Genomic DNA, 13008 nt, shown 5'->3' with positions numbered 1-13008 from the left:
TTGTATTTTATTATCAGCAGAAGCGGTAGACCTGGATCCCTCACATTTAACTGACACACCTTTTTATCATAAAACTCTTGTTGAAAACGACGCTAGACGTAAACCACAAACTCCACAGCTTGTGACTAGCGTTGTTTAAAACCATTCCAGGCTGTGACGTGGCTGGCATTGTACAACAAGCTTTGTTTTCCCTTAAGAACTGAAAGGACCTTTCTCACCTTTTTTGAAAGTCAATAGACAAGCTGTTAAAATATAATTCCACAGTTTAAATTATTTATCATTTCGTAAACAAAACCCTCATTCTTCCTGTCAGTATTTACATAGTCTCGTTGTGTCTTCGCTCTATTCAATCATGCTGCTGGCCATGGACTCCCATGGGCATATATCCAGCTCATAACTCACACAATATATTCGATGTCTGAAGCCTTAAATATGCGAGAGCTATGCAATATTTAATGTGTATTGTTTCTTGAGTACAGTATTATATTTACATATGACTCAGGCAACCTTTGACAATATACATCATCCTCGTGTCTGACAATGTATGAAGTCACTTCACTGGAAAGTGAACGTTTTTGTTTCACTGAATTATATTTTACCGCTCAGCAAATGTTGTTTATGCTGCTGAACAAAGTGAAGACTTCTATTAAAAAATAATCAGTATATTTTTCTGATCAATTGTTAATTTTCGTGTAGTGACACATGGGACATTTGACGAACAGCTTTTCTTTTCAGTGTTTCGGGATTTGTCATTCCTTTTCAGTATCCATGAATATATCCAGAACTGAAAAGCATATTTCGCCACGAACTTCTATACTAACAACACAACACTGTAGAACAATATATTGTTGTCTTTGAAAGGCATTTAGAAGTGATACACATGGGGAGGGGTGGGATGGGGGTGTCCTATGATTAGTGGTGTTCCGATGATCGAAAATAATCGAAAATCGATCGAAAGAAGGATTAAAAATAATTATCGATTGTAAAAAAACATATTTTCGATTAATCTGAATTTTGTTGTTTTAGTATGACACACTTGAATGAAGTAAACTAACCATTAAATTTGACGAATATTCGCGAACAAACATGCGCTCAACAGCATAAAGCTAAGTACATTGTATTCATAGTTCCGTATTCATCACTACGGTAAATATTACTGTAACCTGTCTATGAATAAATGTTGCATCTATTTTGAACGTAATGAGATATACTAATAAATATGCGTTTAATAAATAAACAGAATAATTACATTAATATTAATTAGAAAAAAACTGTGGAAAACCCTTAAAATTGCTGATTACATTAAAAATGTAAATATTTCGATTATGATCGATAATCGCTCACCATAAATCCTCCGACAATCGATAGTGGATTTGGTTTCCGATTCCCAACACAACCTAAGATGTATTTCTACTGCTCCGGTAAAAGCCAACTGCCAATACCTATGGTACTGATACATATGTTTATATAAATATTGTGAAGACTTATATTATATATACATATGCCCCTATTACGTATAGATCACCACACCAACACATCGTATCCTAATTGCGTAGAACGACGTTAAACAACAAACCAACCACCTAACAAACCACACCAACCATTAACCCTCAGATCCGCATGACCCGAGTGGTTCGACCCACTTAAACCACGACCAACCATCAAATGACCTTAGAAACTGAAATGTTTAAAACAACTTTGTTATGGATTATATTGAAGAAATCTCTACTACGCTGTAAAAACACTGAGTGAGTCGTTTATGAGTGGTTAACGATGAATACTCCCTGCTCCTCTCAAGTCGTTAAAGCGTTGGCGCCGAAGACCCGGGTTCGATTCCCCACATGGGTACAATTTGTGAAGCCCATTTCTGGTGTCTCCCGCCGTGATATTGGTGGAATATTGCTAAAAGCGGCGTAAAACCATACTCACTCACTCACTCCTCTCTAGTCACTGTTTGGCACGTCAAGCATGCGAATATCTCAAAGGGACGCAACCCATGACAGCAAATTGAAGCGTGTTAAATCTCCAGGCTTACAGTGGCCGATGAGATGTAGAATTGAAAACCAATTTCGAAATTTCTGATCCTGTGTGGAATCCGCGTTTTGAACATAATCAAATGACAAAAATATCCCTGCACATGTTTTGTTTGAAAAGTGCGATAAAGTATTTGGGGTTTTTTTCACACCTATAACAGACAAAACGTGCAGCCTTCACTCTTCCGGCGAAGCTCTCCCCATTCCCGTGATACGGCATTCAATACCCTCCTCCTCAGCGACAGCCTCATCGACGACGATGAGGACACCGCACGAGATAGGATTCTTGTTAATTACCTTTCATCGGAATTAAACCCGCCAAATACCTCGTAGTCATATTAATTTCACGATCAAACGATTTTGTTCTGTCCTGCGTCAAAATGATTCAATTTGGCGTTCGAGTTGTCTTGGCAAAACACCGTCAATTTTCCTTTTTTGCTGCAATGGGAGTGAGCGCCCCTCAAAATTAGAAATAAATCGATGGTCTATTAAATTGCCATTGAGCTGTGTGCAAAGCTAGGTCAGACCTCATCTATTCGTTTGATGAAGTAGATTTAGAGTTATCGGACCTGACACAGGAACTCTCGCCTATAGGGGGCGTACTGATGATAATCCCGAAAGTGAAGCTTTTCAATCATGCACTTTGATAAAGTCTTTTAAGGATGTAATAGGCTGGATGTAACGAAAATGAAAATTGAATTCGACACGTGTGCTCAGGAACTTCAAAAAAGCACTATTATTGGAAAATATGGCGTGGGCAAAATTCCATCAGTTTTCGGAAATAGAACTTGCATCGTATATTAGATGTTGTCTGATGGTAAAATTGGACGTAATTTACATTTTTCTTAAATCAGAGATGAAACAAGCGTACGTGTAGGGCAGTAGGAAACTATAACACTATTCATTGCCTATTTTATCATGTGCCTTCTCGACATTTGTTTCCGTTTTGAATCGTTATTGTGAAATCTTACGAGATGTGTTAACAAGCCCTCTCCCGCTATTGCACTAAAGTACTGTCGGAAATGCTAGAAAAATGTTTTTTTAGCCTTAATATCTTTATAAAGGTGATAAATGTACTATGTTGTCAATATATCAACTCGCCTATTGTCTACCTAATTTTTATTTCAATCGATTTAACATTCCCATGCATTTAAAGGGCAGTTTACAGGAGAGAATTTGGTACCAAAACAGCAACTTAAGATTTTTTCAGAGTTCAACAACAGAAATCTGAAATAGTCTTTACATTTATGCTAATAATACAGGTGGTGTAAAAATATGAATTAACGTTTATCCTAAACAAATAAATGTTGAATGTTTGTGTTACTTCACTAAAGTATCGTTTTCTTTATTGAAGAAATATTAATATAAATGTTAAGTCTTGATAAATAAGTTTCCCGTCATGCATGCACATCTTTATCACAGCGTCCACTATGGCCAACGATTTGCAGTCGATTGTTGCAAAGGTTTATAGGTTTTTTCTGCTTAAAAAAGTCAGAGGTAAACCTTTCATTAGTTTAGAAAGGGTTTATTACAGAACTTGTAGAGCTGTTGGCATGTCTTACCAACAAGTTTCCAATATTGTAAACAAATGAGACAAGACAGGGACCGTCTCAAATGCAAAACCGGGAAGTAAAACCATCCTTGACATCTTTGACAAGGGAGTGCTTAGACGGGCGGTCTACAAACTTTATGAGAAGAAAAATATATATATTCTAAAGAAGCTACACCAGTGACTTCGTTAAATCTTTGGCCAATGTTCACAACTAGATTAAACTGACCGAATTACATCCATATTTTTTCAATGAAATATACTGTTGACAAGCAAAACATTTATTAAAACGTTGCACATTTCTACAAGCAGTCGATAAGATAACACAAGTGATAGGATTCTTTCCAATGTACAGTAATTCGTATGTTTATTTCAAAACAAACACACATACACAAATGATCCCTTACATAACTGATACGTATACTATACGTACACATATTCAACATTTTGCAGAAAACAACTATTGAGGTGACCCCTCGCCCCGATCGTGTGCTCAGGTGTCAATTTCACCTGTCGATACCGTGCATGCTGATGACGTAACACAGGCAGTTAATGTTTGTTTCAAATAACGTCCAACTACCCCTTATTTTTCTAAGTTTTTTGTATTTTCATCAGTAAAAACACATTTTAGAGCATGTCTCAAAATTTATTCCCTCGGTCTACATTAGGTAGATGTTTCTTGAAGTGATATTTGTTATTTAAGTAACTGTAATACCTCTGAATTTTAAATATAAGTCAAAAAAGCATTTTTCTAGCATTTCCGACAGTACTATAGTACTGAGAATCAAGCACAAAACATAGGTTTTCATCAAATCTGAGAAATATATCAGTTTCAAACAGAGATATTTAAGACATATATTTAAGACACTACAAAAGAAGTGTATTTAAAGAGTTTTATAAATGCTGTCAGAAAATCACAGGTCTTGTGGGAGACTCATAGTCTATCGGTGGATGTAAACAGCAGGCCAATGAGGCGAGAGAAAACATATGAGCTCATTCCAAAGTGTCATGGCCGCACTCGGAACTTCGTAAGCCATCGATACTGACTTTGGCTACATAGACTTTCATGTTAACATCTGAATATAATGTATTTAGCCATATCAGCGTGTAGGTACCATATTATTAGTTATTTTGATATTCGTTTGTATTTTATGATTACGAGTTTCTTATTCGAGCGAAATTTGTGACGCCATTTGTTATATGTCAATGGTTCACTTATTCGTATCAATATAGACATAACTTCGATTTTTGGACAACAGTATATGGATGTTTCATCTACTACAGCTGTGTTTGCACATGGTTTCATGCATGTAGTCATGTTCATGTTGAGTGTTACAATGGAAAGGGTCCATGATAGTAGACCTCATCCAGTTAGTTGAATGGGTACCCGGAAGTTGACGAACTTTTCCGTTACTGCTTGGAAACGCTCCATTTCATGTCAGGAAGAAGCCAATGACCCATGACACATATTCTTCTGTAAATGATTTAAACAATTATTTTAGGGTTGACAACGGCGAAAATTTCATTCTTTTACTTTTTAAAGCAACTTATGTTGTTTTATTCAAGAATAGAATGCAGGTATTATGGCTGTGAACTTCAAAAATTGATGATTTCGCTTTGATATAACTGAAATATGCTTTAAAAAGCGGCGTAAAAACAATCTACTCACTCACCCAAGACAGCACCTATTTAGGGGAACCATTTTAGCTGTACTGATGTGTTCACATTATCGAAAAATGTTTTATGGAATAGAAATTCGATTACTTTAATGCCGATTATTTACAGATATAGTATGCCTTACAGTACATAAAACCACATGTTTATGCATGTGCTCTTGTCCTTTGAAATGTCAAATTATCTCATTTTTAACATTGGAAACAAAACTCGTAATGAGAGACAACTTCCTTCATCTTCGCGTAGATAATAACAACCTGTCAACATGTGTGTCAACTTTAACATGATATTGATGCGGTGGATTCCAGAAAGTCAAACACAAACAACAGTTATCGGTACTAATTGACCATTTTGGTGCCAAGAGCAATATCCCAGTATCCATGGAATCGAATCAGGGATAGATAATTCAGTGACTGACATGATGGATCTATGTATGGGTCTATTCTGTTGGATGACCATAGTTCGTTTCCTAAAAATTGTAAAAAAATTGTGTTTTTACCCTACCAGAAGTGGAAACATCAACTCTGTGAATGCATAGTTGGGATTAACATTTAGCCGCTTGTTAAGTCAAAGACATTCGTTGATGTTAATGTTGCTATTTACCTCTTGGCAAACAATGAAACAATTGACCTGAACAATCCAACAGGTAGGAAGCAATCATTATACATGTATATCTAAGTTAGAAACTTACTGAAAATAATCCTTCCCCTTGATAACGTGCTGTTGTTGTTTTTCTCGCCAGCCCCGGAGTTTACGAAGAGGTTAAGGGGTGAAGAGACGGTAAACGAGGGGGCGACGGTGCAGTTGGAGACGAAGTTGATCGGGTTCCCGAGGCCGGTGCTTAGGTGGTATAAGGACGATGAGGAGGTTCTAGACCACCCACGCATCCACATCGAATCTAACGGTGACGGCGTGTACGTCTTTACCGTCGAGAACGTCAACAAAGGCGACGAGGCTGCGTACAAATGTCGAGCTGAGAATGAAGAAGGTTCAACGACTTCCTGTTTTTACCTTCATGTTAAAGGTAAGCTTCACCATCACACTTCATTATGCTAAGTCATATTTCGCCAGTGTATCTAATTTCATATTCTTTTCACAGTATAATATGTGCGAAGCATAGTCAGCATATGTTCCACCACTAGAATACTTAGTTTCGTTTTCTTTGTTAATTCCTGCCATCCTCTTTTGGCGTTGTGGACCATCGGTTCGGGACAAAACCTCCGGTTCTCGGTTCGCGGAATGTTTTTGCTTTGTTTCCTTTGGATACGTACCTATTAGTACATGTGGGACATCGGAAATTTTGAAGAGTTGCGTCCCTTAGCCTTTCTAGGATCCGCCAGTTGACGTTCGAATCCCAGATTCGATCGGATTATTATTCTTAATGATAATAAAATGGCTTCTTAATGACTTCTTCCAATCATCCTTAAATACAAACTCAAACCTCATTCTCTGATCTTCATCTGAACCCATTTATTGGTACACGCTATCCAAGTTCTTCACAGAAACTACCAGTTTCAATCACTTCTTCACAATGGGAAGATGAAATCGGAAACTCACTGTTCCACATCAATCATTACCCGCACAGAAGGGATGAGTGATGGCCAATTGGATGTTGACATGTACAATAATCTAAAAAGTGATTAGTTTTTTAAACATTCCCAAAACGTCCGGTCAGTCTTTATGCCGACATCTATCCGCTGTTTTGCTACACGCAACGGGGGGTTCCATCTAAGCCTAGCGTAAGAAGCTGCTGTCGCTTGAATCCCGTAATGCTGTCAATTCCCAGTCATTACCCTCTGTGATGGCACCCTGACCGGCCATGATGAAAGAGCATGCGGAGGCCAGATTCAGTTTGACCTCGAGTACACTCAGAAGGCGATCCATCTTCAACTGAGATCGGCCCGAGATCCAGTTCGCCAGGCGTGTGTTCATTGTTTTTGTGTTCTTTGGTTTCGTACTTATTGCATTATTTGCTAAATGTTTTGTCTTATACCAAGAATCGATCCTGTGTCTTTTTTTATGACTGAGAATAATACCCATGGCTCCATTGTAGGTTTTGTGTAATATAAATGAGTTCCCAATGATCTAGATTCGTAGACTATTGTACGCCAAATGCTTTAGTATATATACTACAATACGGTCATCACAAGTGTTTTAATAAGAAAATGGACTTGTTACAAGCCCTTCAGGACATATAATTCCCCAGCGAATCTTTTTCGGATAAATTTTACAAGATTAGGAAGAGCTTCAGCACAATTTCAATGCATCTCTCAAACACTTGTGACTGAGGTAGGCAGGTGCAGCTGGAGGATTGGGAATTGATTGAAGATGGGTTCCATCCCACTCAACAAAAATGGATATTTATCGATTATCTCAACAAGTGATAATGCTACTCGTGAAACACTATCAACGTTTACCTGCTATGTTAATTATATGAATCAATTAATAGAATATGAACACTGAAATATAGTTGCAGCCGCTCCGAAAATAGATTTGCAGGAGGGGCCTGTGGTCTGTCGATGTAAAAAAAAACTACATTCATTTATGTATTTCATCATTACTTCAAAAGATTGTCTCGATGTTATGTTTACGAAATACCGATTAGTGGGACTTTGTACTTACGGCAGGCGTAGCGCTACGATCGTTTAGTGGGACTTTGTACTTACGGCAGGTGTAGAGCTACGATCGTTTAATGGGACGTTGTACTTACGGCAGGCGTAACGCTGCGATCATTTAGTGGGACTTTGGACTGGCGGGAGGCGTAGCGCTACGATCGTTTAGTGGGACTTTGAACTTACAGTAGGCGTAGCGCTGCGATCGTTTAGTGGGACTTTGTACTTACGGCAGGCGTAGCGCTACGATCATTTAGTGGGACTTTGTACTTACGGCAGGCGTAGCGCTACGATCATTTAGTGGGACTTTGTACTTACGGCAGGCGTAGCGCTACGATCGTTTAGTGGGACTTTGTACTTACAGTAGGCGTAGCGCTGCGATCGTTTAGTGGGACTTTGTACTTACGGCAGGCGTAGCACTACGATCGTTTAATGGGACTTTGTACTTACGGCAGGCGTAGCGCTGCGATCTTTTAGTGGGACATTGTACTTACGGCAGGCGTAGCGCTACGATCGTTTAGTGGGACTTTGTACTTACGGCAGGCGTAGCGCTGCGATCATTTAGTGGGACTTTGTACTTACGGCAGGCGTAGCGCTACGATCGTTTAGTGGGACTTTGAGACTACTGACTCTTGTGGTCGTCAGGGTTATACCTTGATACCCTCTTAGGCAAATCAGGATTTTTGTTGTCGTACAGCGTGCTCTGACAAACGGAAATCTGGAAATAGTGGAAATCTCAAAACGAGGCTTGGCCGCTAGAAAAGTTTGGCGGTCTGGTACGGACTTGATATTATATCACATTGTACGTTACAAAAATACACTTAATAAACGCAAAGAACACATAACAGGTGTTATAGAAATATAGAAATACGACCTTTTTACACTTCAAAATTAAAATTAATTTGTAAGTACCATTTTCTTATGTAACAAGGAATTGGAATTTAGTGTAACCATAGTTGTTTGTAGTGTCTCTTTTCACTTTCACACGAGAAAAGTCGGATCGGCTGAAAAGTAGGTCATTGTCTGAATTGGTTAATGAGACTCATGTTTCTGGTTTGTGAATTCATTAGTTCCTTAGAATGACCGGTGTTTCGTCTGTAAAACCAATTACACCAAACTGTTAAAGTGTATTTACGTCGAATCATATAAACAACGCCATAGACAGCTTGATTATCTGCCGAAACAGAATCCACCGGGCGTAAAAGGCAAAAGATGAATAGATCACAGAAACTCCGCGATAGTCCAGTTGTTTGTTAATAAGGTAAGCCAATAGACGGTCTCTCGGTTTCAAGTGACGCAAGAGGTTACCGCGGCATGAGTCGAAAATGGTCGGGGCCTGCTTGGCCGGTAAATGACGTCTCCTCAATTCTCGCGATGAGCTATTGTCACGCGAGAGTAACGTTTATCACCATTTTGTATTTTCTTTCCCAAGAGCGCATTTCATACTGCCTGAAACATAAGGAATGGCCACGAGAAGAGTATCTTCAAGAGAAATTTATGCTGTCTGTATACATAATTATCTTTTAATTTTGCAATCTTCTTTGAAGTCAAATCACAATCTATATCAAAACATAATTTGGGTTATATCTAAAGAAGCTGTCCTTGTTTAATGTGAAGTGCGCCTTCCATATCAGAGTGGTTCGTCAATGACATTGGAACAGGCGGCGTTTCTGACTTGTTACAGTTATAAACTGTCCCTGTGGTTGGCGAAACACTCAAGCCCGAAGAACCGTTCTCTATATATTTGGGGTGTTTGATAAGTTCTTTGATATTTGTTATCTTTTCTCCAAATTTCACTCCGCAATTCCCGAGATGTTGGATGTAATTAGCAGTGACTGTGTTCCTGGCCTTGTCAAACGAATGCCAAGATTTACCAATCAATCCGGCAGCAAAGATGTTCCTGATCTATTTATCTAGAACCAATGACATCGGGGACATTAAGTCCGTCTGGGTCAACTGGAATCTTACGTAAGGTGCTGATTAAAATATTGCTGCCTTATCAACAGAGATTACATCGTGCTGTCGTTAGAAAGGGGCCTGTAATGATTAAAAAAACATGCACAAAGTTAAGGTTACGGGTTTGAATAAAAGACAGGAACACGTAACACTTTCTCCGTGTATATCGTTGCTAATGAAAGTGGCATCTACCTTCTCTGAGATTATTCCTCCCCTTTGTAATAGTCATCAATCAAAGGTCAAGGCCATCTATCGGACATCGTTTATATAACATCGACAGTTGCTGGGACACTGTATACTCTAAAGGAATGGGACGTGATATTAACATGCATCCTGTCAGGTCCGACCAAAGGTCAAGGTCACTGTGAAAGTCATGGGGCCGCACTATGCTAGGGACCGAGCATTAGGGATGTTACAGGGGAGAGTGGTATGAAAATATTTTCCCTACAACCGCAAATGTGGTTTAATTCGAACTCACACAATGTAGTTTTGTAAACTTCATTACATTTTTTATGGAAGACAGTATATTTCAACGGCGTGGGTTTGTATTTTCAAGCAATGTCTCGGCAATTTTACCAGCAGATCTCCCTTCAAATATCGGCCCCTTATCAATTACTATTGACCGCTTACTTTCACAATCAGGACGTTTTGAAGTTGCTGCATTTTACTGTCTCAGAATAAGATCAATGTCAAGACCACAACAAGGCAAGGGTCTTTATTAAACAATCAGTAATGTCTTGCCTGTGGTTGTGTGATAGTTTAGTAATTACAACGAACGATGCCATACCAGCACACCAGCTGTTGTTGTCCCCATTCCTGGACAAGACTTGACCTCAAAATTAGGTTGTCCGTATAACATTTTAGAACGTAGTTATGCCAGAGACATATTCCCGGTAGACACACAGAACATACGTGTAACCCCGTTACCTAATTAGCCTGGATGGAGGCATCCAACTGCCTGTTTTGAACATTTACAGCGTTGCAATTATGTTTTCACAGACAAGAAATAAGAATTGGTAATAAGATAGGAAACTTATTTTGGTCCCTTATAGGGATACCTGGAGGCTTTATACTATTCTGTTTGAGCATGTTCTGTAGTTGAGTAATTGAAATCGACATCAGCTGACTGAAACTTACTATACTACTCAAAGAGTTCAAGAACACACAATTCTTTCTTATCAGTACAGTTAAGCTGCCTTGCCATGACTGGTGAAGTATGTGGGACGAATCGGGGATGCCTAACATATTTTGAGTAGTATACACGTAATGACATGATTTTGGACTTTCTTAGACTTGTCTCTAAGGTAATAATTAATAGTTAAATGATAATTTCTAAAAGAATGTAAATAACAGACTTGGGTCCTTGTACTGTCCCCTTATCTAGACTTGCGTCTTTAAAGGATAGAATTACTATACATTCATGGGCTTAGAACTCAGTACAGCTTTGGAGCAAGGCTAGGACTTTGTGAAATGACCGCGATATTTCAAAGACCTTTAAGTACACTGATATTATGTCTTTTATTTGCATGTTTGAATCCATTTTCAAGCCAAATTTAACCCTCCAACACAGGTTTCTTTGACACTACACTATTACAAAGCTTCAACAATATCGCCATGACATCCGCTCCTATCTTCTTCAAGGTTGTTCCTGTCGCCGAATCTACATATAATGGATCTTGCTTTGGTCGTAATTTCGTCAACATGTGTCTGGAACCTGTTGGAATGACTTATTAGCGGACGTCTGACCGCTCAGGGCGGGGGGGCTGGTCATCTATCCCACATTTCTCTGACCCCCATATCGTCTCTATATCCTTCTCTATGATGACGTTTACACTGAGAACTCCAAATTACGCTGCGGGTTATATGTCATGCTAATTGAGCTCCGATTCCCCACAGCGACAAAGCGATTCCTATACAGGCCTTGAACACATTATCACTATTAATGGACTGAAAGGAAATCTTGAATTAGCTTCATGACAAAGCGGGCGCTATTCATCAAGGTGTTGTTTACTCAAATGTTCCTTGGTATTATTGCCCTATACGTTCAGTCTTTGGCTCGATGAAGAGTACTTTAAATGAAACGGACATATTCGGGTGAAAATGAGCCTGGCGTGGACTAGATGCTGCAGCGGATTGGTTTGTTTGTTTTTGTTTTATATCACCCTTTGGTTGTTGTGTTTTTTTGGTTTAGGGTGTTTTTATTTATTTATTTATTTGTTTATTTATTTATTTATTTATTTATTTATTTATTTATTTATTTATTTATTTATTTGCGGCTTATTTATTTATTTATTTATTTATTTGTTTGTTTATTTATTTATTTAAGGGTTATTTATTTATTTATTTATTTATTTAAATTTATTTAAATTTATTTAACCTGTATTAGTAGACAGGGTCGCCAAATGTCGGTTCGAATGATAGAGTCGCCCAACTGAGATCCTTGGTGCCTGTATTTTTGGTATTCACTCTCACATCAGTCACACATGTCATGATGCCGTAGCAATTGTCTCCAAAACGGCCTTAATCCCAACTCACAATACTAATCACAATAAATATAAAAGGCTATCGAGATTATATAATAACAGAACCAGAATGTATGCTACCAGCTCGTATTCCTTCTATGTGAATGTTATGTGTAAATAGACCATCCGTCAATAGCCGATGGAGATTGAAAAAGCGTATTTCCGTGCCGACATGGTGTGCTTCGATCATGCAGATGATAATGTTATTCGGATCCGGATACAGATAACGTTAATCCCATCTCCGGTACGTCGTCGTGTGCATCGTCTACATCATGTAAACTGCAGTCACCGCCAGGCAGTTCCCGGTGTAGGTTTAATAAGATTCTCCGAGAGACAACAGCATATTGGCAAATGACATATTGGTAAGTAGTGCGTTGTATATACATGATACTGATAGGTAGTGTATTGCCCTTTGCAGGAATACTGACTTGCAGTAATTTTAACATGGAGTCAGTGACAGTGTCATTTTTTTGTGGGGAATGACCTAGTATTGATGCAGCGTCAGCATCTGTCGTCAGTTATCAGATGTTTAGGTTTTTATCATTTTACTGTTGACATTATCTCATACGTTGAATATTTATTGTGGCGCATTGTTGATATGCATTACAGTGACAAAATATGCATTTAAATAGTGTTGTAACTGCCCTAGTGTCAACCAGAGA

General features: G+C 38.5%; 1 protein-coding gene across 2 annotated transcripts in view; it reads left to right on the top strand.

The window, feature by feature from the left end:
- Positions 1-13008, top strand: part of LOC124291398 (myopalladin-like) — a 97319-nt gene that overhangs the window by 43509 nt on the left and 40802 nt on the right. For both annotated transcript variants that reach the window (XM_046728384.1, XM_046728385.1), the window contains exon 2: positions 5999-6280. In XM_046728384.1, the coding sequence (XP_046584340.1) occupies positions 5999-6280 (282 nt within the window). The remainder of the gene's footprint in view (positions 1-5998; positions 6281-13008) is intronic.

This window comes from Haliotis rubra, unplaced genomic scaffold (genome assembly GCF_003918875.1).
Source record: "Haliotis rubra isolate DU_JTF1 unplaced genomic scaffold, ASM391887v1 Scf490, whole genome shotgun sequence".
Lineage (NCBI taxonomy): Eukaryota > Metazoa > Mollusca > Gastropoda > Lepetellida > Haliotidae > Haliotis > Haliotis rubra.
This window is presented reverse-complemented; position numbering and strand designations above follow the sequence as displayed.